This window comes from Pseudophryne corroboree, chromosome 2, assembly GCF_028390025.1.
Source record: "Pseudophryne corroboree isolate aPseCor3 chromosome 2, aPseCor3.hap2, whole genome shotgun sequence".
NCBI classification, from domain to species: domain Eukaryota; kingdom Metazoa; phylum Chordata; class Amphibia; order Anura; family Myobatrachidae; genus Pseudophryne; species Pseudophryne corroboree.
Genome location: NC_086445.1, coordinates 400,492,635 through 400,519,021, shown reverse-complemented (window position 1 = coordinate 400,519,021; position 26,387 = coordinate 400,492,635). Strand labels below are relative to the sequence as shown.

At 46.8% G+C, this 26,387-nt stretch overlaps 1 protein-coding gene across 4 annotated transcripts in view; it reads left to right on the top strand.

Annotated features, from left to right (window-relative positions):
* RASA3 (RAS p21 protein activator 3) overlaps positions 1-26,387 on the top strand; it is a 398,462-nt gene that overhangs the window by 238,963 nt on the left and 133,112 nt on the right. For all 4 annotated transcript variants that reach the window (XM_063953391.1, XM_063953390.1, XM_063953393.1 and 1 more), the window contains exon 5: positions 10,022-10,098. In XM_063953391.1, the coding sequence (XP_063809461.1) occupies positions 10,022-10,098 (77 nt within the window). The remainder of the gene's footprint in view (positions 1-10,021; positions 10,099-26,387) is intronic.

Genomic DNA, 26,387 nt, shown 5'->3' with positions numbered 1-26,387 from the left:
CAAGGCCTCTGCTTCAGGGTCAACCGGTATTGATCCAGTCGGACAACATCACGGCTGTCGCCCACGTAAACAGACAGGGCGGCACAAGAAGCAGGAGGGCAATGGCAGAAGCTGCAAGGATTCTCCGCTGGGCGGAAAATCATGTGATAGCACTGTCAGCAGTGTTCATTCCGGGAGTGGACAACTGGGAAGCAGACTTCCTCAGCAGACACGACCTCCACCCGGGGGAGTGGGGACTTCATCCAGAAGTCTTCCAAGTGATTGTAAACCGTTGGGAAAAACCAAAGGTGGACATGATGGCGTCCCGTCTCAACAAGAAACTGGACAGATATTGCGCCAGGTCAAGGGACCCTCAGGCAATAGCGGTGGACGCTCTGGTAACTCCGTGGGTGTTCCAGTCGGTATATGTGTTCCCTCCTCTTCCTCTCATACCAAAAGTACTGAGAATCATAAGAAGGAGAGGAGTAAGAACGATACTCGTGGCTCCGGATTGGCCAAGAAGAACTTGGTACCCGGAGCTGCAAGAGATGCTCACGGAGGACCCGTGGCCTCTACCTCTAAGGAAGGACCTGCTCCAGCAGGGACCTTGTCTGTTCCAGGACTTACCGCGGCTGCGTTTGACGGCATGACGGTTGAACGCCGGATCCTGAAGGAAAAAGGCATTCCAGATGAAGTCATCCCTACCCTGATCAAGGCCAGGAAGGATGTAACTGCAAAACATTATCATCGCATTTGGCGAAAATATGTTGCGTGGTGTGAGGCCAAGAAGGCCCCTACGGAGGAATTTCAACTGGGTCGTTTCCTACATTTCCTGCAAGCAGGATTGTCTATGGGCCTAAAATTAGGATCCATTAAGGTTCAAATTTCGGCCCTGTTGATCTTCTTCCAGAAAGAACTGGCTTCAGTGCCTGAAGTTCAGACGTTTGTCAAAGGGGTACTGCATATACAGCCTCCTTTTGTGCCTCCAGTGGCACCTTGGGATCTCAATGTAGTTTTAGGGTTCCTAAAATCACATTGGTTTGAACCACTTGCCACAGTGGATTTGAAATATCTCACATGGAAAGTGGTAATGCTGTTGGCCCTGGCTTCAGCCAGGCGCGTATCAGAATTGGCGGCTCTATCCTATAAAAGCCCTTACCTGATATTTCATTCGGATAGGGCAGAATTGAGGACTCGTCCTCAATTTCTCCCTAAGGTGGTTTCTGCGTTTCACATGAATCAACCTATTGTGGTACCTGTGGCTACTAGGGACTTGGAGGACTCCAAGTTGCTGGACGTAGTCAGGGCCCTGAAAATATATGTTTCCAGGACGGCTGGAGTCAGAAAATCTGACTCGCTGTTTATCCTGTATGCACCCAACAAGCTGGGTGCTCCTGCTTCTAAGCAGACGATTGCTCGTTGGATTTGTAGTACAATTCAACTTGCACATTCTGTGGCAGGCCTGCCACAGCCAAAATCTGTAAAAGCCCATTCCACAAGGAAGGTGGGCTCATCTTGGGCGGCTGCCCGAGGGGTCTCGGCTTTACAACTGTGCCGAGCAGCTACTTGGTCAGGGGCAAACACGTTTGCTAAATTCTACAAATTTGATACCCTGGCTGAGGAGGACCTGGAGTTCTCTCATTCGGTGCTGCAGAGTCATCCGCACTCTCCCGCCCGTTTGGGAGCTTTGGTATAATCCCCATGGTCCTTACGGAGTTCCCAGCATCCACTAGGACGTCAGAGAAAATAAGAATTTACTTACCGATAATTCTATTTCTCATAGTCCGTAGTGGATGCTGGGCGCCCATCCCAAGTGCGGATTGTCTGCAATACTTGTATATAGTTATTGTTACAAACAAATCGGGTTGTTTATTGTTGGAAGCCATCTTTTCAGAGGCTCCTACGGTTATCATACTGTTAACTGGGTTCAGATCACGAGTTGTACGGTGTGATTGGTGTGGCTGGTATGAGTCTTACCCGGGATTCAAGATCCTCCCTTTTTATGTACGCTCGTCCGGGCACTGTATCTTAACTGAGGCTTGGAGGAGGGTCATGGGGGGAGGAGCCAGTGCACACCAGCTAGTCTGAAGCTTTTGCTTTTTGTGCCCAGTCTCCTGCGGAGCCGCTATCCCCCTGGTCCTTACGGAGTTCCCAGCATCCACTACGGACTATGAGAAATAGAATTATCGGTAAGTAAATTCTTATTATTCACCAGATCGTGCAGTGTGTATGGGCCACACAATATATTGTTCCTTCACATATGCTGTCGTCTGAGTACACAGGTCAACTAATATGTACCAAGCTTTAGTGTACTAATTAGACCCAGAAGTCTACATGAAAGGCGGTGTTTATGACATTTCCAGGGTTTTCCCCTGGATATGGGAGTGGACGCCAAGTGCACTAGCAGTATAACTATATATCATTCTGGGCACATTTGGTATGAAAGGGAACAAACTTTACGACAACAGCTTGCACAATGGCAGCCTTCACTAAGATACACCTGTTCAGTGGTATAATATCTGACTAGGGTTACAGAAAACAGGGTGTACCAAATAACATTAACATATAAATCTAGAAAGATGAAAAACCAAAAACAGCATACAACAACTGAAATGTGATGCTGTGTCTGGGACATTGATGTTTCCATAGCGAAACAGAGTAGGAGAGTTTGGATACTGTTTACATTTTCTGAAATCATATTTAATTTCTGTTGTCTCCTTTTATCCAGTCTTCTGCAAAGGCAGTCTCATGTAGACATGCTCTTTCAGACTGTTTCGGAAAACTCACAAGAAAAGCATTCAGGAAATAATGAAGGCAACCAAATTATTGATATCTATGTTGGCACAAAAGATGTGTGTAAAATGTGGGTCAGCTCAAAAGGCAATTAAATATTTATCAAAATATTCTGAGCACCCTCCTCCTGGAATACATTCCCATTGTAATCATACCATTTATTTCAAACAATCTAATGATACATTTATGGAAAAATTAGCAGTCTTAAATCATTTGAAAGTTTTTATTGCCATATTTCTGTGAAGACTCATTTCTTGTCCCAATTGTTAATGTGGCTCAATAAATACTTTATGGTATTAAATACTGTTATTTTTTACTAATATATTTGACTGGGATGTAGTTGGCATCCTAACAATCATGATGCCAGCGGTCAGAAAACCGGTATCAGAATCCCGGCGCCGTAATCCATACAGTCACGATCCCAAATGTAAGTAAGTATCGGGTGGGGTGGGCGGTTAGTGTTGGGCACTAGAGGGAGTGTTAGAATTAGGCTGCAGAAGGGAAGGGTTACAGTTAGACTGCAGATAGGGGAAGGTTAGGGTTAGACTGCAGGTAGGGAAGGTTTGGGTTAGATTGCAGGTAGGGAAGGTTCGAGTTAAACTGCAGATAGGGGAAGGTTAGGGTTAGACTGCAGGTAGGGAAGGTTAGCGTTAGACTGCAGATAGGGGAAGGTTAGGGTTTGACTGCAGGTAGAGAAGGTTAGGGTTAGTGGGGGAGGGTAAGGGGTAGGGTTAGCCTACTTAACAAAATGCAGTGATTCTGACCATAGGGATGCCACTGTAGTCTGATGGTCAACATCCCGACTGTTGGGATCCTGTACCCAATCCATTTGATTAATGTAGTGGACAAAAAACGTCATATACAGTGTGTGTGTGTGTGTGTGTGTGTCTCGCTCTCTATCTATCTAAAATATATATATATATATATATAATTCCTCCAAAGTACGGCACTCAGCGGTCATTTTCAATAAATGACAACTTCAACAGCAACTTGCAAAGACCGCTGAGTGCTGTACTTTGGAGGAATTGCATGCACTTTTCATTGAGCACCGCGGCAGAATACACCTGAAGTGAGAGTGCCGGTTTCCAGTTTGCTATATCTATCTATCTATCTATCTATCTATCTATCTATCTATCTATCTATCTATCTATCTATCTATCTATCTATCTATCTATCATAACTGTGCCTTAAATTTGGTACATCTGGATAAGCTATAGAACACTTTGCTGGTGCCCCTGTCATCCACATCCATATCCAGGAAAACCCCTTCTAATTTTATATGCAGCACCTCTGTATGTACAAAGGACAGCTTCTTGGTCTAATCAGTACACCAAGTATTGCCGATGCACATATATGTGTGTATGGGGGAAGGTGGAGGAGGGTAAAAAAAATGTTGACACGCATAATGGGGCATGCTCCTCTCCCTTCCCCACCAACGGCCCTCACAGCACAGGGAATAGAGTAAAGGGAGCCAGCTGAAAGATGTTGCAGTCAGGGTAAGTAATGAAGAGGACTGATGAGAGACACCACTAAGCTGCAAATTGTGGGTCCAATGTACTAGTTTAATATTCTGTAAAATTTTCTAAAATAAATCTAAGGGTATATTTGTTTGATAGCAATAACTGATTTATAGTTACAAAGTGACAGAATGGATTGATGGTTTAATGTAATTTTCCCTCCTTTATTTATTTTTGCCCTTTCTGCCTAGTCCTATTTTACAGTGTATACACCAATTACGTTTAGCAAGGACTTAGAAAAATAGTTGTAAACTTCCAGATAAGTCTGATAACTCCGGAAATAATGGCGAAAAATCACATTCACAATGCATATAAACCATATACTCTTGCAGTTTATGCTGCAAGGAATCACAATTGTCCAATACTAAGAAATGACTTAACGAATACTTGCAGCGTATAAAACATCCATAAGAGTACAAAATACAGCTTGGAGCTGATTGGCTGGTACTTTATACATAGACCCCTGTATCTGGGAATGTTTCTGGCACACTATGCGGAAACGTTAATGTGAAAGCAGGAAAATGAACATTTTTGATGTTCATTACATTCCCGGAAGCTTTAACCTCAAGGAATAGAAAATGGGGATTCAGTGGTGAAACCTGTTTGTCACAAGTCAAACTAAAGGCCTGTACACACTAGTCTATATAGTAAACGACGTTGCTTAAGTTGACCCTTCCTGAGCAATATCGTTTAATGTATTGCCCAGTGTGTACACAATAAATGATGACGATGCATGGCCCCGTGCCTCGTTAACTAGGATCACTGTCGCCTGGGCAGGCATCTCAATTTGGACTCGTAGTCCAAAGCTGCATTCACAGCATGACCATGACGTCACTGTGCGATATCGCTCAGTATGTACGCCCAGGAGGGACACACAGTAGGTGATGTCGCTCATGGAGCACATCGCCTAGTGTGTACCCACCTTAAGAAGCCGTTCTCAGTGTGTGCTGTTTATTTTTGGTGTTGGAATATGTGAGACTAATGAGGGGGATGTCCACTTTATAAAGGGTTGAAGAAGAGGCAGAGGTTTTAATTTGTTTTGCTTGTGGGAACTCCATTCCTTTCCGAGTTCCCTTTTCTTTAATGTAACAGCCAAAATTGATAAGAGCTGAGTAATGGAGAGCACGTGGTGTCTGCTCTCTGCATCAGACACTCGTTAACAGTATGGCTGTTATATGGAAGTTTGCCAGGTTTCAATTCATACAAACTCCTGTTTTCTTCCTGAAGCTCCTTTTCGTTGCCAGAAAGCACTTGTGCTAAAACTTGGACAGTAGGAGTCAGAGATTCATTTTAAATCCTTCATATGCACAATACATAGAGAGAACCTTCAATGACCACTCATTGCTGCTTGCTGTGTACATTAACTAACTCTCGCTCCAGAAAAAAGTCTTTAGCTAATGAAAGAACATAAAAACAAGCATTTATTTTTCTTCTCTACCCTTTTCACTTCCTGCACACAACATTAATTTAAGATCTTGGGGTTAACAGTCCTTTAAAGGTTTGTAGGCCAAACTTGAAAGTTAAGCTATGTAAAGGGTCCTAAAAATGCATATACTAGTCTGTTCTAATGACACCTGTCAGACACACTTGGAGTTTCATACTGTACACACGACACACGGGTTTTGTCCCCCCCCCCCACTAAAGTATCCACAATGCCTTTAGAATGTATGATGGAATCACTGTGCCTCGAGACCGCAGAGACTGGCATTTCCTCCTCTGCCCACCTGCTCCACAAGGTGAGAAGATGGGGAGCAAATGTAATTCAAACCCCCCCTCATTACGTTTTAGCCAAGGTGGGAGGGTTTGGAGAAGGGAGAATGATTTATAGCAGGTGATAGTTAAGCTAGGGAGCAGGTTCCTGGGTGGTGTATGTGCTTGTATATATCTATTATGTATTACTAGTTTATTTATATAGCGCACACATATTCAGCAGCACTTTACAGAGAAAAGTTAAGGGCCCTGCACATATGGCGATGTGCCGCTGAGGTGCCCGACGGCTGATACGGCTGGCGGGCGACGTGGGGGGGAGGGGAAAGAGTGAGTGAGGGGGGGGGGGAGTTTCTTCACTCCCCCCGTCATCCAGCTCCATAGCACTGCATGCTAATATGGACAAGTTTGTCCATATTGGCCTGCATGCATAAAGCAAAGGGGCACCAACTATGAACGAGCGCGGGGCCGTGCATCGTTCATCTTTGCTGCCTCCACACTGAATGATATGAACGAGTTCTCGTTCATATCGTTCAGTGAAATCTGCCAGTGTGTAGGGCCCATCAGCCATTCACATCAGTCCCTTCCCCAGTTAAGCTTACAATCTATGTTCCCTACCACGTGTGCAAACACACACACACACACACACACACACACACACACACACACACTTAATTAACCTACCAGTATATTTTTGGAGTGTGGGAGGATACCGGAGTTACCCAGAATACATGAACGCAAGCACGGAGAGAATATACATACTCCACACAGTGCCATGGTGGGAAAAGACCTTGGTCATCTTAGTTTTATTAACTGTAACCACATCAGCATTATGCGGCATCCATCAGGTGACCTCTTCTCACATACTGAGACACCTCCTTTCCCTATTTCTGGAGCCTTGTCTCTGTCACACTTGACAAAACATGATTGTTTTCCTGTAATTAAGTATTTGTGTACTGTAGTGCAGATGAAAATCTGCTATCTGGGTCTTAACTGTGAGCATCCCCAGAGTGCAAATGAGTCTCACATCTTTAGAAAGCAATCATCCTGTACCCATCTAGACTATTAAATGCAGAGGAAAGGTGCTTGTGTCTTGAAAGTGTAATCATGGTGGCCATTATGGAAATTGCCAAACGGATTCCTTAAGCGAGTAGAAGAAAATTAATTGATATGACTCCTGCTGCAGGCAGTACTTGACTCTGTGAAGAATGTTGTTTACACAAGAGCTAAATTAAACTTGAGGCACATTACCATGTACAAGGTACACTTGTGAGTGTAGTCTGGTATGTGCTATTACTGAATTGCCTGACAAATGACTTCTTATGCTGCCCTTTCTTCACCTGGGGTCTGAAAGTTATACTTAAGATAAGTATAATCTTAAGTTTTTTTGTTTCAAATTTTTTTTTTTAAGTGAACTTCAGGTCTTATGTTGCCATGTCCTTATTTTGATAAGTAATATAAGTCACATGACCAAAATGGTAAACCGTTAAGTAAATGGTTTCCATTTAATTGTAGTCTCCTTGAATGTTATACCATCTATTATGTGCAAACAGAAACCTGTATTACATACGGTATTATTCTAAAAGATTGTGCATCTAAAGTTATAGCTATGAACCGTTCCGTCTGATCACACATGAACAAAGCCAGCTCCCTCCGTTTATCGTCTGTCCAGTGACATTTTTGTGCATTGGTGATATCACTGTTTTAATTTTTTTGCATGTTTTCATGTAATTTTGTCAGGTGCAGTGCCAACCACTACAGCAAATTACACATCTGTTTATAATTTGTGTGTATTACTAGCACAAAGCAAGCATGTAGAACTGCTATCTCTTCTCAGAGCTGTCGGCCATGTATTTCAGTGTGTTACACTGTATAATCACAAAATTGGAAAATGTTACAGTGAATAAACAGTTATGATGTAATTAACTGTAATGTGGCCAGTAAGGAGAGAGCATTGTATTCTCCACCCACTTTATTAATCAGAAAACCCATGTCTGGCTTTCACTCACAGACCACATATTGTCTGACTGGATTAGCATATAAAAATAGGGATGACTGAATTGTCCTGCTTTACTGAACCTTTAGTGTGCCTTATTGGTGCCTTGGCTTAGAAAGATTTATGTATTCTGCTTATAACAATAGATATTGAAGAAAAGGTTCTGTTCTGTAGTCTTTGTAATTTGGATGTGCTTTTTTGGGGGGGAAAGGGGGGGGGGGGGTGATATTCATATGTCTGTAAACATGGAAATCCTGTGCATTTACTTATTTGCCAGGCGATTTTCCCCTGAGGTAATGGGATATTTTAGTACAGGTTGAGTATCCCATATCCAAATATTCCGAAATACGGAATATTCCGAAATACGGACTTTTTTGAGTGAGAGTGAGATAGTGAAACCTTTGTTTTTTGATGGCTGAATGTACACAAACGTTGTTTAATACACAAAGTTATTAAAAATATTGTATTAAATGACCTTCAGGCTGTGTGTATAAGGTGTATATGAAACATAAATAAATTGTGTGAATGTAGAGACACTTTGTTTAAGGCACAAAGTTATAAAAAATATTGGCTAAAATTACCTTCAGGCTGTGTGTATAAGGTGTATATGTAACATAAATGCATTCTGTGCTTAGATTTAGGTCCCATTACCATGATATCTCATTATGGTATGCAATTATTCCAAAATACGGAAAAATCCGATATCCAAAATACCTCTGGTCCCAAGCATTTTGGATAAGGGATACTCAACCTGTATTGCAGCCTCACACAACTCTTCTCTATGGGCACTTTATTTCTTATTTTCTTTGTTCATACCTTTCACATGATGTGTATGCATTGTCACACATTTCTGTACTGTGTAATACTTTATTGGAACTACTAAGGGTAATTGCAGAATGGTGCTATCTATTACCACTGTATTTGTTTATTTATATGCATGCATTGCAGACCTTCAAAGATGACCCCCTTCCCTCAATTACAAAATGGTCTGCTCCTGGATTTCCCTATTCATTTATGATTGCTGTCACTTGTGTTAAAACATCTTTCTGATCAGTTATCTAGTTCCACATGGGTGATGGCAATCATAAATGAATAGGGAAGTCCAGAAGTAGAGCATTTTGTACCTGTTGGAAGGGGTCATATTGGAGGGCCTGCCATTACTCAACAGTGGAAATGTACCGTAACGTGTAGCAACCATCGGCAATTAGCTTTTATTTGTCTAGTGTCTATTACACATTAAAAGCAAATGTCCCTTTGGTAGAATGTAAGCTCCATGGTGAAAAAGTTTCTTCAGTGTTTTCAGGTGCCCTTTTTTTACTTTTTTCAGGTGCCCAATTTACTTTTCGTTCACTGTATTAAATTGTACAATTAGTAAAAAGCGGCTCACCAAGTGATGCTAAATATATAAACTTATACATTCATAAATATTTTATGGTTTCTTTATATTTGCTGCACAGTGGTTAGCATTGCCATGTCATAGGGGTTCAGTTCTAACAAGGGTCCCAGCTATGTGGTAGCTTTATGGGAATACATATAGGAGACCGGCAGACAGGATGCCGGCTGTCAGTATACCAATAGTGTCATTCTGTCAGACGGATTCCGCAAGGCAGCGGGTCCCCTCGGTATCCTGAACGCCGGGATCCCGGCAGCCGGTATATTAACTGCATCCTATTTTATGTCTCCCTGTGTTTGAGTGACTCTTCTCTCGGTGCTCCAGTTTCCAAAGGCATGCTGGTAAGCTAATTGGCTTCTGATAAAATGAACCATAGTGAGTGTGTTTATCTGATAATGAATATACAGTAGACTGTAAGCTCCTCTGAGTTCTGGATGCTGTGATTGATTAAATGTTTTTTGTATATCGCTTTATAATATGTTGGTACTATATAAATAATGTTAATATTAATTATCAACACGTCTCATATGGAAAGCATGAGAGACTACTTCATTTACTACTAAAGCTGGTGACTGGTCGTATGTAGAGGATCCTTGTGTTGCTACTACTTGCATGTAACCGTTTTCTTTATTTTAGGGAAAGGTGCACCTGGAGCTCAGGCTGAGTGAAGTTATTACAGACACGGGTGTCATTTGTCATAAGCTTGCAGCAAGGTAAGAATGTACCTGCATATCAGTGGCGCTGGGGGCGTGGCCTTGCTGAAATGGGCGTGGCTTTGCATAAATGGGCGTGGTTTTGCAGGAAAAGACTACCTTGTACCCCAGTTTTGCAACCTGCACGCCCAGACGTTGGCCACCACAGAAAACAAATTAAATAATCCTGATTCATGCCTTTTACATTATTTGTCATTTTTCCTCCGTATAGTAATGCTCAGTATACATTATGCCAGATACTGCAATGGCCCTTAGACATTATGCCACACACAATAATGCCCATGACACAATATGCCACACACCATAATGCCCCCGACACATTATGCCTCACACCGTAATGCCTGTGACACATTATGACAGGCATCGCAATGCCCGTTATTCATTATGCTACACATTGCAATGCCCCTTATACATTATAGCACATACAATGCCTGTGACACATTATGACACACACCGCAATGTCCGTAATACATTATGCCACACGCTGCAATGTCCGTGATACATTATGCCACACACTGCAATGTCCGTGATACATTATGCCACACACTGCAATGACCCTTAGACATTATACCACATACCACAATGCCCGTGATATAGTATACCACACACCGTAATGCCAGTGACACATACCGCAATGCCCGTTATACCCTATGCCACACACCGCAATGCCCGTTATACATTATGCCACACACCGCAATGCCCCTGAGACATTATACCACATACCACAATGCCCGTGATGTAGTATGACACACACCGTAATGACTGTGACACATTATGACACACACTGCAATGCCTATTACACCTTAAGTCCTACAGTAAGGCTTCGAATTACTTTTAAATTACCTGCTCGTTGCCAGAGGTTTCATGCTCTTGGTTCCATGCACGGTGCCAGGGGTTTTCATGCTCAGGGTGTCATGCTCGTTGCCAGGGGTTTCATGCGGTAGGTGTTATGCTTGTTGCCAGAGTTATTATGTGCTGGGTTTCAAGATTGTTGCCAGGTGGTAATATTTGTTGCCAGGGGTTTCATGCACTGGGTGTCATGCTCGTTGCTAGGGGGTAATGCTTGTTGCCAGGGATTTCATGTGCTGGGTGTTGTGCTTGTAACCAGGGGGTAATGCCTGTTGCTATGGCTGTGCTCCCAGTGCCACATATACCCCCAGTGGCAGATATTCCCCCACAGTGCCAGGTACACATATGCCCCCCCCAGTGCCAAATATGCCGCCCCCCCCAGTGCCAAATATGCCCCCCCCCCCCCCCGGTGACAAATATGCCCCCGGTGCCATACATAACATGTTCCCCCGGTGCCAAATATGCGCCCCCCCGTGCCAGATATGCTCCCCCAGTGCCAAACATGTTCCCTCAGTGCCAAATATGCCTCCCCCCCAGTGCCAAATATGCCCCCCCCTGCGCCAGGTACACCCCCCCCGTGCCAAATATGCTCCCCCGGTGCCAGGTACACACACCCCAAATATGCTCCCCCAAGTGCCAAATATGTTCCCCCCCAGTGCCAAATATGCTCCCCCCCAGTGCCAAATATGCTCCCCCCCAGTGCCAAATATGCTCCCCCCAGTGCCAAATATGCCCCCACAAGTGCCAAATATGTGTGTACCCCCTCCCCCCCGGTGCCAAATATGCCCCCGGTGCCAAACATAACATGTTCACCCGGTGCCAAATATGCGCCCCCCCCGTGCCAAATATGCGCCCCCCCCCCGTGCCAAATATGCGCCCCCCCCCCCCGTGCCAGATATGCTCCCCCCAGTGCCAAATGTGTTCCCCCCAGTGCCAAATGTGTTCCCCCCAGTGCCAAATATGCTCCCCCCCCCCCCAGTGCCAAATATGCTTCCCCCCCCGTGCCAAATATGCTCCCCCCCCCAGTGCCAAATATACTTCCCCCCAGTGCCAGATATGTTCCCCCCCCCGGTGCCAAATATGCGCCCCCCCCCCCCGTGCCAGATATGCTCCCCCAGTGCCAAACATGTTTCCCCAGTGCCAAATATGCCTCCCCCCCAGTGCCAAATATCCCCCCCCCCTGCGCCAGGTACACCCCCCCCCCCGTGCCAAATATGCTCCCCCGGTGCCAGGTACACACACCCCAAATATGCTCCCCCCCCCCAGTGCCAAATATGCTCCCCCAAGTGCCAAATATGTTCCCCCCCAGTGCCAAATATGCTCCCCCCCAGTGCCAAATATGCTCCCTCCCAGTGCCAAATATGCTCCCCCCCCCAGTGCCAGTGCCAAATATGCTCCCCCCCAGTGCCAAATATGCTCCCCCCCAGTGCCAAATATGCCCCCCCAAGTGCCAAACATGTCTCCCCTCCCCCCCGGTGCCAAACATAACATGTTCACCCAGTGCCAAATATGCGCCCCCCCCCCCCCCCCCCCGTGCCAGATATGCTCCCCCCGTGCCAAATATTCTCCCCTGGTGCCAGATACACACACCCCAAATATGCTCCCCCAGTGCCAAATATGCTCCCCCAAGTGCCAAATACAAGTGCCAAATATGCTCCCCCAAGTGCCAAATATGCTCCCCCCAGTCCCAAATATGCTCCCCCCCAGTGCCAAATATGCTCCCCCCCAGTGCCAAATATGCTTCCCCCCCAGTTCCAAATATGCTCCCCGCCAGTGCCAAATATGCTCCCCCCCCAGTGCCAAATATGCTCCCCCCCACAAATATGCCCCCCCAGTGCCAAATATGCCCCCCCAAGTGCCAAATATGTGTATCCCCCCCCTCCCCCCCCGGTGCCAAATATGCCCCCGGTGCCAAACATAACATGTTCACCCGGTGCCAAATATGCCCCCCCCCGTGCCAGATATGCTCCCCCAGTGCCAAATATGCCTCCCCCCCCCCCCCCCCCCCAGTGTCAAATATGCCCCCCCCCCTGCGCCAGGTACACCCCCCCCCCGTGCCAAATATGCTCCCCCGGTGCCAGGTACACACGCCGCAAATATGCTCCCCCAGTGCCAGATATGCTCCCCCAAGTGCCAGATATGCTCCCCCAAGTGCCAGATATGCTCCCCCCAGTGCCAAATATGCTCCCCCCCCCCAGTGCCAAATATGCTCCCCCCCCCAGTGCCAGATATGTTCCCCAAGTGCCAAGTATGTTCCCCCCCCGTGCCAAATATGCCCACCCCCCAAGTGCCAAATATGCCCACCCCCCGGAGGCAGCGGCGTGTCTATCAAATTAAGTGATGGTTCGTGAGCCAATCGGAGCTCACGAACGGGCACTTCATTAAACAGACATGCCACTGCCGCCAGAGACCCAGGAGAGAGAGACGGGAGAGGCGAGCGCTGTGCCCTCCGTGTCCCTCCTTCCCAAAACAGAATCAGTGGCGGCGGCTAGGGCGCCCCGCAGCTCTGCGCGCCGCCAAGCGCTCGCAGTGGCTGCGGACCCCTAGTTATGCCACTCCTGCATATATTGTACTCATTAAAAGAAATTACAATATTACTGACAAAGTACTGCACTTGCTTAGATGCAAGTGTAGCTCAGCAGTATACTGCACAATCCTAGAAACCTTCACCCTCACTATATGGAATAAGTGGTTATTCTCCTAATATAGTCTTATAAACATAGAACCTTTACAAGGGTATTCCTGGTTTGGAAGCTGTGGGACAGGATCACTGATCTCTCTTTTGCAGATGATCTATCTGTACACACATACACATATATTTTTGTGTGTTATGTATTTATATTTTGACAGTGGGTGTATGTGGTGTTCTGTACTTGGAAGTCCTATATTTACATATTAAAGCACTGATGTACAAAGAGTTGGGTGTACTGGTGTATACACACGGTGAGATATTTTCTTACGATTTTGACTATATAGTCAAAATCGTAAGAAAAGTTAGTGCAGATCGCAAGGTGAAAGTCACCTTGCGATCCCAATTCATACTTGCCTACCTGACCCTCTCCATGAGGGAGAAAAAGCTCTGTTCCGGGACTTTCCTGGTAATGTATGATTGCCATCACCTGTGGTGAAACGCCTTTCTTATCAATTAATTAGCTCACCACAGGTGATGGCAATCATACATTACCAGGAAAGTCCAGGAACAGAGCATTTTCTCCCTCATGGAGAGGGTCAGGTAGACAAGTATGTCCCAATTCGATGCCGATGCGCGGTCCCCCGCAGTCGCCATCGCAAGCCTAGATAGACTGTGCAGGCAAGTCAGTTTTGACTATCTCATAGAAGAGAGTCAAAATTGACACTTAGCCAAAATCACACATAGTCAGTATCGCAAGCACAGTCATTATGTCGACCTAGCCCCTGCCGCATAGTGAGAATCGGGGTTATCCCGAATCTCACCGTGTGTATGGGCCTTAAAGCATCTTTTATGTTTTGCCACAATTATTGCTTTTTGTACAGTGCATAAACAAATGCTTACACTTCCACTCCATCTAGATTCAGTTATGTTTTGTGCTGACGATTGCTTATGCTAAGTCTGAAACTGTAAACGAAGGGGATGACAGTGGATGTTTTAATTAACTTAACTGATACTTTTACTTTGTATTTTCATATATATATATATATATATATATATATACACACACACACACACACACACACACACACACACACACACACACACACGCATATTTCTTTTAATTAAGTTTAGAACATATTTTAGAAATATTTAAATATTTTATTGAAAAAACTAAATATACTCAGATGGTGGCTTGTCATCCCCACAGTGTCTATAGGCGTCATTGTAACATTACCTTCCACCCTCCAGTGTCAGTAGATTCTCAGTAACATTAACCCTCACCCACAAGTGGTAATAGGTCCCCAGAATCTCTTTATCTACCAATGTCCATACATCCCCACTGTGTTAGTACACCCCATGTGTCACTGCATCACAATGTATGTGTATACAGTATGTAGAATAATCCCCTCCCCTCCTAGGCCAATAAACTTTTTTTGTGGTGCATTACTTACTCCCACCCCAGGTGCCAACCAGAGCCAAAAGATTATTCATTTATAATGCTAACAATATGTAGCTCCTGGTGTAAACCCAGGTGCATCATCTATGGCTTTACCCTAGCATAAACCTAATACATATACTACTGTTTATACTAGGGTCAACATGAAACAAATACATCTGCTTTCTCCTCATGTAAAACATAGCAGCATATATTACTCTTGCAGAGCTTCCTTCACTTCAAATTATTTCTTTCTTTATTTTTCCAGGTACAATTTTCAAGTTTTTGTTTTAATATGAGTTTGTCTCCCACATAGCCCATAATTTAGGAAGCCTTGAAGGCAGGCTCCAAGAATTGATCACATTACTGTAGATCTCTTTTAGAATGCCTTTAGAACACAATTCTATGGCCAATCTCACAGCATTAAACTGGAACCCTCAACACCTGCTGCTTTCCATTCCCTTTTGGGTCATTGTGGCTGAACCGCACTCCCATCGTGGGGCCTGTACACTTCTGTCTCCTAGCCACACTTCCCCTCTTGTCCTTCCACTCTTGTCCTTCCTAACACCTGTAACTGTTTAATAACTACTAAACGGGACCTAATCTGATTTGTGTCCCACTCTGTAAATATGCATAGCTGTGGGGGGCGGGGGGGTAGGTGAGATGAAATTTGTGCTTAAATCTAAATAGGGGTACACACCTGTGCTGACCAATTTAACGATTAGAAAGTCTATACAAACTTACCAATCGTCGTCCTGATGTGTCATGCCTGGCATCACAACTTGGCGGGCATTTAAATGTGCCCGACGATTTTAGATCAGTCGGTCACTGGTGGTCCCTGCAGCAAGTCCGCCTGTACACGCAGCCAGATGCGCCTACTGTATATATCTCCACAGTCAACACGATATGTCTGTGAACAATATGTCTGTGAATGTGGTAGTTCACCGACATATCAGGTGAACACACCCACCTACGGGCTTGCGATGTATCTGCCAGTGTGTACCCAGCTTAAAACCTGGTTAAGAAAATCATTAATTTTGATGCCTGCTCTGAAAAAGGGAAAATAGCTAGTCAGGAAGGGGTGTGGTCTTACCTTTGTCACTTTTGAAGGTATGCCATCAAGCCCCCGAGGGCTTCCCGCACTGTGAACACATGCTGTGTTCATGCACCCAACATCTAATCACTGGCGGTGAGCACTAAACCACAACTTTTCATACAAGCGGGTCACTGTGGCCCACGGTTGGGGACGGCAGAGGGTAGGCCGTTTCAACAGGGTGCCACCATAAGGCATGAGCACATTTTGTCATTTTAAAAACTGACAGGATGTGGCAGCCCACTGAAACAGCCTAGCGGCAAGACTGCTGTATATTGGACACACATGGCAGTACGGACGGTGTAATGGTGAGCATTACGGCCTCACAGCACTGAAGTTATGGGTTCAATTCCCACCATGGCTCTACCTGTGTGGAATTTGTATATTCTCCCTGTACTTGCATGGGTTTCTTCCTACAATCCAAAAATATACAGGTAGGTCAATTGGGTCCCAACAAAATGAACCCTAGTATGAAAGTGTGTGCATGTACATGTAATAGGGAATATAGATTGTATGCTTCACTGGGGCTGGGACTGATATGAATGGCCAAACATTCTTTGCAAAGCGCTGCAGAATGTGTTCACTATATAAATAACTGGTAATAAATAAGTAAATGGCATATGTAAAATACCTGATATCTTTTGAGCTCAAGGCCTCAGACTTATTGTAATCTCTATTGATTTTTTTTTAGAGATCTGATAAGGCTGCAAGATTATTATCATACTTGGTGGCCTTATGGCACAATGGGGGTAATTCCAAGTTGATCGCAGCAGGAATTTTGTTAGCAGTTGGGCAAAACCATGTGCACTGCAGGGGAGGCAAATTTAACATGTGCAGAGAGAGTTATAGGCCCTACACACATGCCGATTTGTTTGGAAGATATGAACGATCTCGTTCATAAATGAACGAGAACTCGTTCATATCTTTCAGTGTGGAGGCTCCAGCGATGAACGATGCGCGGCCCCGCGCTCGTTCATCGCTGGTCCCCCGTCGGCTGTACATGCAGGCCAATATGGACGATCTCGTCCATATTTGCCTGCACGTCAATGGAACCGCGTGACGGGGGTAGTGAAGAAACGTCACTGTCTCTCCCCGCCGCCGGGTCGCCCGTCGGCCGAATACGCCGTCGGGCAGCTCGGCGTCGGATCGGCATGTCTGTAGGGCCCTTTAGATTTGGGTGTGGTGTGTTCAATCTGCAATCTAATTTGCAGTGTAAAAATAAAGCAGCCAGTATTTACCCTGCACAGAAATAAAATAACCCACCCAAATCTAACTCTTTCTGCACATGTTATATCTGCCTCCCCTGCAGTGCACATGGTTTTGCCCAACTGCTAAAAAAAAAATCCTGCTGCGATCAACTTAGAATTACCCCCAATACCTGTGTTTTTCTGCATTAAATATGGTTGTGTTAAACTTGTCTATTAGACGTGCCTTTGTGAAAACCTATTTGTAACATTAAACAAAGAATTTTATTTTTATTTATTTTTTTTGTTCCATATAAACACAAAGGGGGTGATTCAGACCTGATCGTAGCGATCATCCACACTGACATCCGTGAGGATGCCCAGCACAGGGCTAGTCCGCCCCGCATGTCAGGCCCGGCCCCACTGCACAAGTACAAAAGCATCACACAGCGGCGTGCTTTTATACTTGAAGAGTAACTCCCAGCCAGCGCAGCTCCTGCGTGCTGGCCGGGAGTTACTCGTCGATGTGATGCTCGCAGCGGCTGCGTGTGATGTCACGCAGCTGCTGCGGCCTGCCCCCCGCACAGTCCGGCCACACCCACAAAACGGCAGCCAAACGCCGCTGTGCCGCCCCCTCGCGCTCAGCGACCGCCTCTGCATGTCAATCAGGCAGAGGCGATCGCTGGGCTACGACAGCCATCGGCTGTCTGGCATTCAGCGGCGCACTTCTGACCTGATTACTGCACTGCGATGAACGGCAGTGTGCGATCAGGTCAGAATGACCCCCAAAGTGTCTCCTTGCATTTATGCCTCATAACCACTGGCACCCATGCAATTCTTTCTCTGTATATTTCCAGGGCTCCACTATGCGAGACCGCATTAGTTACAGCAGAGGTGTCCAAACTTTTTACAAAGAGGGCCAGATTTGGTGAGGTGAAAATGTGTGAGGGCCGACCACTCAGCCTGACATTCTTTGAACCATTAATCATTGTACTCCCCGTGGTACAGGGTGATAGTGGGTGACAGGGAGATAACAGGTTACTGGTGAGGCAGGGGTGACAGGGAGATGGTGGGTGACTGAGACAGGGGTGACAGGGAGATAATGGGTTACTGAGGCAGGGTGACATTGAGATAGTGGGTGACTGATGTCCCCAGTGCCAGATACACATGTCCCCAAAGCACCAGATATGCCCCCAGTGCAGATACACATATCCCCACAGTGCCAGAAATGCCCCCAGTGCCAGATACACATATCCCCACAGTGCCAGATATGCCCCCAGTGCAGATACACATATCCCCACAGTGCCAGATACACATATCCCCACAGTGCCAGATATGCCCCCAGTGCAGATACACATATCCCCACAGCGCCAGATATGCCCCCAGTGCAGATACACATATCCCCACAGTGCCAGATATGCCCCCAGTACAGATACACATATCCCCACAGTGCCAGATATGCCCCCAGTGCAGATACACATATCCCCACAGTGCCAGATATGCCCCCAGTGCAGATACACATATCCCCCCAGTGCCAAATATGCTCCCCCAAGTGCCAAATATGTTCCCCCCCAGTGCCAAATATGCTCCCCCCCAGTGCCAAATATGCTCCCCCCCAGTGCCAAATATGCTCCCTCCCAGTGCCAAATATGCTCCCCCCCCAGTGCCAGTGCCAAATATGCTCCCCCCCAGTGCCAAATATGCTCCCCCCCAGTGCCAAATATGCCCCCCCAAGTGCCAAACATGTCTCTCCCCCCCGGTGCCAAACATAACATGTTCACCCAGTGCCAAATATGCGCCCCCCCCGTGCCAGATATGCTCCCCCCGTGCCAAATATGCTCCCCTGGTGCCAGATACACACACCCCAAATATGCTCCCCCAGTGCCAAATATGCTCCCCCAAGTGCCAAATACAAGTGCCAAATATGCTCCCCCAAGTGCCAAATATGCTCCCCCCAGTCCCAAATATGTTCCCCCCCAGTGCCAAATATGCTCCCCCCCAGTGCCAAATATGCTTCCCCCCTAGTTCCAAATATGCTCCCCCCCAGTGCCAGTGCCAAATATGCTCCCCCCCAGTGCCAAATATGCTCCCCCTCACAAATATGCCCCCCCAGTGCCAAAAATGCCCCCCCAAGTGCCAAATATGTGTATCCCCCCCCTCCCCCCCCGGTGCCAAATATGCCCCCGGTGCCAAACATAACATGTTCACCCGGTGCCAAATATGCCCCCCCCCCCCCCCGTGCCAGATATGCTCCCCCAGTGCCAAATATGCCTCCCCCCCCCCCCCAGTGTCAAATATGCCCCCCCCCCTGCGCCAGGTACACCCCCCCCCCCGTGCCAAATATGCTCCCCCGGTGCCAGGTACACACACCGGAAATATGCTCCCCCAGTGCCAAATATGCTCCCCCAAGTGCCAGATATGCTCCCCCAAGTGCCAGATATGCTCCCCCAAGTGCCAGATATGCTCCCCCCAGTGCCAGATATGCTCCCCCCAGTGCCAAATATGCTCCCCCCCCCCAGTGCCAAATATGCTCCCCCCCCCCCAGTGCCAAATATGCTCCCCCCCAGTGCCAGATATGTTCCCCAAGTGCCAAGTATGTTCCCCCCCGTGCCAAATATGCCCACCCCCAAGTGCCAAATATGCCCACCCCCCGGAGGCAGCGGCGTGTCTATCAAATTAAGTGATGGTTCGTGAGCCAATCAGAGCTCACGAACGGGCACTTCATTAAACAGACATGCCACTGCCGCCAGAGACCCAGGAGAGAGAGACGGGAGAGGCGAGCGCTGTGCCCTCCGTGTCCCTCCTTCCCAAAACAGAATCAGTGGCGGCGGCTAGGGCGCCCCGCAGCTCTGCGCGCCGCCAAGCGCTCGCAGTGGCTGCGGACCCCTAGTTATGCCACTGCTGCATATATTGTACTCATTAAAAGAAATTACAATATTACTGACAAAGTACTGCACTTGCTTAGATGCAAGTGTAGCTCAGCAGTATACTGCACAATCCTAGAAACCTTCACCCTCACTATATGGAATAAGTGGTTATTCTCCTAATATAGTCTTATAAACATAGAACCTTTACAAGGGTATTCCTGGTTTGGAAGCTGTGGGACAGGATCACTGATCTCTCTTTTGCAGATGATCTATCTGTACACACATACACATATATTTTTGTGTGTTATGTATTTATATTTTGACAGTGGGTGTATGTGGTGTTCTGTACTTGGAAGTCCTATATTTACATATTAAAGCACTGATGTACAAAGAGTTGGGTGTACTGGTGTATACACACGGTGAGATATTTTCTTACGATTTTGACTATATAGTCAAAATCGTAAGAAAAGTTAGTGCAGATCGCAAGGTGAAAGTCACCTTGCGATCCCAATTCATACTTGCCTACCTGACCCTCTCCATGAGGGAGAAAATGCTCTGTTCCTGGACTTTCCTGGTACTGTATGATTGCCATCACCTGTGGTGAAACACCTTTCTTATCAATTAATTAGCTCACCACAGGTGATGGCAATCATACATTACCAGGAAAGTCCAGGAACAGAGCATTTTCTCCCTCATGGAGAGGGTCAGGTAGACAAGTATGTCCCAATTCGATGCCGATGCGCGGTCCCCCGCAGTCGCCATCGCAAGCCTAGATAGACTGTGCAGGCAAGTCAGTTTTGACTATCTCATAGAAGAGAGTCAAAATTGACACTTAGCCAAAATCGCACATAGTCAGTATCGCAAGCACAGTCATTATGTCGACCTAGCCCCTGCCGCATAGTGAGAATCGGGGTTATCCCGAATCTCACCGTGTGTATGGGCCTTAAAGCATCTTTTATGTTTTGCCACAATTATTGCTTTTTGTACAGTGCATAAACAAATGCTTACACTTCCACTCCATCTAGATTCAGTTATGTTTTGTGCTGACGATTGCTTATGCTAAAGGGCCCTACTCACTTGGCGATGTGCCGCCGAGGTGCCCGACGGCCGATACGGCCGACAAGCAACCCGGCAGCGGGGGGGCAGTGACGGGGGGAGTAAAGTTTCTTCACTCCCCCCGTCACCCGGCTGCATTGAAGTGCAGGCAAATATGGACGAGATCGTCCATATTGGCCTGCATGCACAGCCGACGGGAGACCAGCGATGAACGAGCGCGGGGACGCGCATCGTTCATCGCTTAAGTCTCCACACTGAAAGATATGAACGAGTTCTCGTTCATTTATGAACGAGATCGTTCATATCTTTCAGAATATCGCCAAGTGTGTATGGCCTATAAGTCTGAAACTGTAAACGAAGGGGATGACAGTGGATGTTTTAATTAACTTAACTGATACTTTTACTTTGTATTTTCATATATATATATATATATATATATATATATATATATATATATATACACACACACACACACACACACACACACACACACACACACACACACACACACACACACACACGCATATTTCTTTTAATTAAGTTTAGAACATATTTTAGAAATATTTAAATATTTTATTGAAAAAACTAAATATACTCAGATGGTGGCTTGTCATCCCCACAGTGTCTATAGGCGTCATTGTAACATTACCTTCCACCCTCCAGTGTCAGTAGATTCTCAGTAACATTAACCCTCACCCACAAGTGGTAATAGGTCCCCAGAATCTCTTTATCTACCAATGTCCATACATCCCCACTGTGTTAGTACACCCCATGTGTCACTGCATCACAATGTATGTGTATACAGTATGTAGAATAATCCCCTCCCCTCCTCCTAGGCCAATAAACTTTTTTTGTGGTGCATTACTTACTCCCACCCCAGGTGCCAACCAGAGCCAAAAGATTATTCATTTATAATGCTAACAATATGTAGCTCCTGGTGTAAACCCAGGTGCATCATCTATGGCTTTACCCTAGCATAAACCTAATACATATACTACTGTTTATACTAGGGTCAACATGAAACAAATACATCTGCTTTCTCCTCATGTAAAACATAGCAGCATATATTACTCTTGCAGAGCTTCCTTCACTTCAAATTATTTCTTTCTTTATTTTTCCAGGTACAATTTTCAAGTTTTTGTTTTAATATGAGTTTGTCTCCCACATAGCCCATAATTTAGGAAGCCTTGAAGGCAGGCTCCAAGAATTGATTACATTACTGTAGATCTCTTTTAGAATGCCTTTAGAACACAATTCTATGGCCAATCTCACAGCATTAAACTGGAACCCTCAACATAGCTGTGGGGGGCGGGGGGGTAGGTGAGATGAAATTTGTGCTTAAATCTAAATAGGGGTACACACCTGTGCTGACCAATTTAACGATTAGAAAGTCTATACAAACTTACCAATCGTCGTCCTGATGTGTCATGCCTGGCATCACAACTTGGCGGGCATTTAAATGTGCCCGACGATTTTAGATCAGTCGGTCACTGGTGGTCCCTGCAGCAAGTCCGCCTGTACACGCAGCCAGATGCGCCTACTGTATATATCTCCACAGTCAACACGATATGTCTGTGAACAATATGTCTGTGAATGTGGTAGTTCACCGACATATCAGGTGAACACACACACCTACGGGCTTGCGATGTATCTGCCAGTGTGTACCCAGCTTAAAACCTGGTTAAGAAAATCATTAATTTTGATGCCTGCTCTGAAAAAGGGAAAATAGCTAGTCAGGAAGGGGTGTGGTCTTACCTTTGTCACTTTTGAAGGTATGCCATCAAGCCCCCGAGGGCTTCCCGCACTGTGAACACATGCTGTGTTCATGCACCCAACATCTAATCACTGGCGGTGAGCACTAAACCACAACTTTTCATACAAGCGGGTCACTGTGGCCCACGGTTGGGGACGGCAGAGGGTAGGCCGTTTCAACAGGGTGCCACCATAAGGCATGAGCACATTTTGTCATTTTAAAAACTGACAGGATGTGGCAGCCCACTGAAACAGCCTAGCGGCAAGACTGCTGTATATTGGACACACATGGCAGTACGGACGGTGTAATGGTGAGCATTACGGCCTCACAGCACTGAAGTTATGGGTTCAATTCCCACCATGACTCTACCTGTGTGGAATTTGTATATTCTCCCTGTACTTGCATGGGTTTCTTCCTACAATCCAAAAATATACAGGTAGGTCAATTGGGTCCCAACAAAATGAACCCTAGTATGAAAGTGTGTGCATGTACATGTAATAGGGAATATAGATTGTATGCTTCACTGGGGCTGGGACTGATATGAATGGCCAAACATTCTTTGCAAAGCGCTGCAGAATGTGTTCACTATATAAATAACTGGTAATAAATAAATAAATGGCATATGTAAAATACCTGATATCTTTTGAGCTCAAGGCCTCAGACTTATTGTAATCTCTATTGATTTTTTTTTAGAGATCTGATAAGGCTGCAAGATTATTATCATACTTGGTGGCCTTATGGCACAATGGGGGTAATTCCAAGTTGATCGCAGCAGGAATTTTGTTAGCAGTTGGGCAAAACCATGTGCACTGCAGGGGAGGCAAATTTAACATGTGCAGAGAGAGTTATAGGCCCTACACACATGCCGATTTGTTTGAAAGATATGAATGATCTCGTTCATAAATGAACGAGAACTCGTTCATATCTTTCAGTGTGGAGGCTCCAGCGATGAACGATGCGCGGCCCCGCGCTCGTTCATCGCTGGTCCCCCGTCGGCTGTACATGCAGGCCAATATGGACGATCTCGTCCATATTTGCCTGCACGTCAATGGAACCGCGTGACGGGGGTAGTGAAGAAACGTCACTGTCTCTCCCCGCCGCCGGGTCGCCCGTCGGCCGAATACGCCGTCGGGCAGCTCGGCGTCGGATCGGCATGTCTGTAGGGCCCTTTAGATTTGGGTGTGGTGTGTTCAATCTGCAATCTAATTTGCAGTGTAAAAATAAAGCAGCCAGTATTTACCCTGCACAGAAATAAAATAACCCACCCAAATCTAACTCTTTCTGCACATGTTATATCTGCCTCCCCTGCAGTGCACATGGTTTTGCCCAACTGCTAAAAAAAAAAATCCTGCTGCGATCAACTTAGAATTACCCCCAATACCTGTGTTTTTCTGCATTAAATATGGCTGTGTTAAACTTGTCTATTAGACGTGCCTTTGTGAAAACCTATTTGTAACATTAAACAAAGAATTTTTTTTTTTTTTTTTTTTTTTTGTTCCATATAAACACAAAGGGGGTGATTCAGACCTGATCGTAGCGATCATCCACACTGACATCCGTGAGGATGCCCAGCACAGGGCTAGTCCGCCCCGCATGTCAGGCCCGGCCCCACTGCACAAGTACAAAAGCATCACACAGCGGCGTGCTTTTATACTTGAAGAGTAACTCCCAGCCAGCGCAGCTCCTGCGTGCTGGCCGGGAGTTACTCGTCGATGTGATGCTCGCAGCGGCTGCGTGTGATGTCACGCAGCTGCTGCGGCCTGCCCCCCGCACAGTCCGGCCACACCCACAAAACGGCAGCCAAACGCCGCTGTGCCGCCCCCTCGCGCTCAGCGACCGCCTCTGCATGTCAATCAGGCAGAGGCGATCGCTGGGCTACGACAGCCATCGGCTGTCTGGCATTCAGCGGCGCACTTCTGACCTGATTACTGCACTGCGATGAACGGCAGTGTGCGATCAGGTCAGAATGACCCCCAAAGTGTCTCCTTGCATTTATGCCTCATAACCACTGGCACCCATGCAATTCTTTCTCTGTATATTTCCAGGGCTCCACTATGCGAGACCGCATTAGTTACAGCAGAGGTGTCCAAACTTTTTACAAAGAGGGCCAGATTTGGTGAGGTGAAAATGTGTGAGGGCCGACCACTCAGCCTGACATTCTTTGAACCATTAATCATTGTACTCCCCGTGGTACAGGGTGATAGTGGGTGACAGGGAGATAACAGGTTACTGGTGAGGCAGGGGTGACAGGGAGATGGTGGGTGACTGAGACAGGGGTGACAGGGAGATAATGGGTTACTGAGGCAGGGTGACATTGAGATAGTGGGTGACTGATGTCCCCAGTGCCAGATACACATGTCCCCAAAGCACCAGATATGCCCCCAGTGCAGATACACATATCCCCACAGTGCCAGAAATGCCCCCAGTGCCAGATACACATATCCCCACAGTGCCAGATATGCCCCCAGTGCAGATACACATATCCCCACAGCGCCAGATATGCCCCCAGTGCAGATACACATATCCCCACAGTGCCAGATATGCCCCCAGTGCAGATACACATATCCCCACAGTGCCAGATATGCCCCCAGTGCAGATACACATATCCCCACAGTGCCAGATATGCCCCCAGTGCAGATACACATATCCCCACAGTGCCAGATATGCCCCCAGTGCAGATACACATATCCCCACAGCGCCAGATATGCCCACAGCGCCAGATATGCCCCCAGTGCAGAGACACATATCCCCACAGCGCCAGATATGCCCCCAGTGCAGAGACACATGTACCCACAGCGCCAGATATGCCCCCAGTGCAGATACACATATCCCCACAGCGCCAGATATGCCCCCAGTGCAGAGACACATGTACCCACAGCGCCAGATATGCCCCCAGTGCCAAATACACATGTCCCCACAGCGCCAGATTTGCCCCCAGTGCAGATACACATGTCCCCACAGTGCCAGATATGCCCCCAGTGCAGATACACATGTGAGCCTCCCTCCCAAAAGTGCTGCTCACGGCGCTGCTGTGAGGGAAGGAGAGCGCAGCGTGCGCCTCTCCTGCCCCAGGCCCTTAGTCTCTGGCGGCGGTGTCTATCTTCAATTCGGCGCCGGCCCGTGAGCCAATCAGAGCTCGCGGTCCAGCAGCCAATCAGGAGCCTTAGCTGCCGGTCCACGAGCTCTGATTAGCTCATGGTCCGGTGCCGAATTTAAGATAGTCACCGCCGCGGGCAGCGGTGTCCAGGAGCGGATCGAGCCGCTTGCTGGCCACCGCTGCTGTAGATAGTGAAGTCACTGTGACTCAGTGTCTGCAGCTGCACCCTCTACTGCCTGGCACTCAACGCGACTGCGTATCCCGCGTATGCGTCAGGCCGGCACTGTAGCCCAGGTCTGCTGGTGCTGTAGCTATGGGGGGGG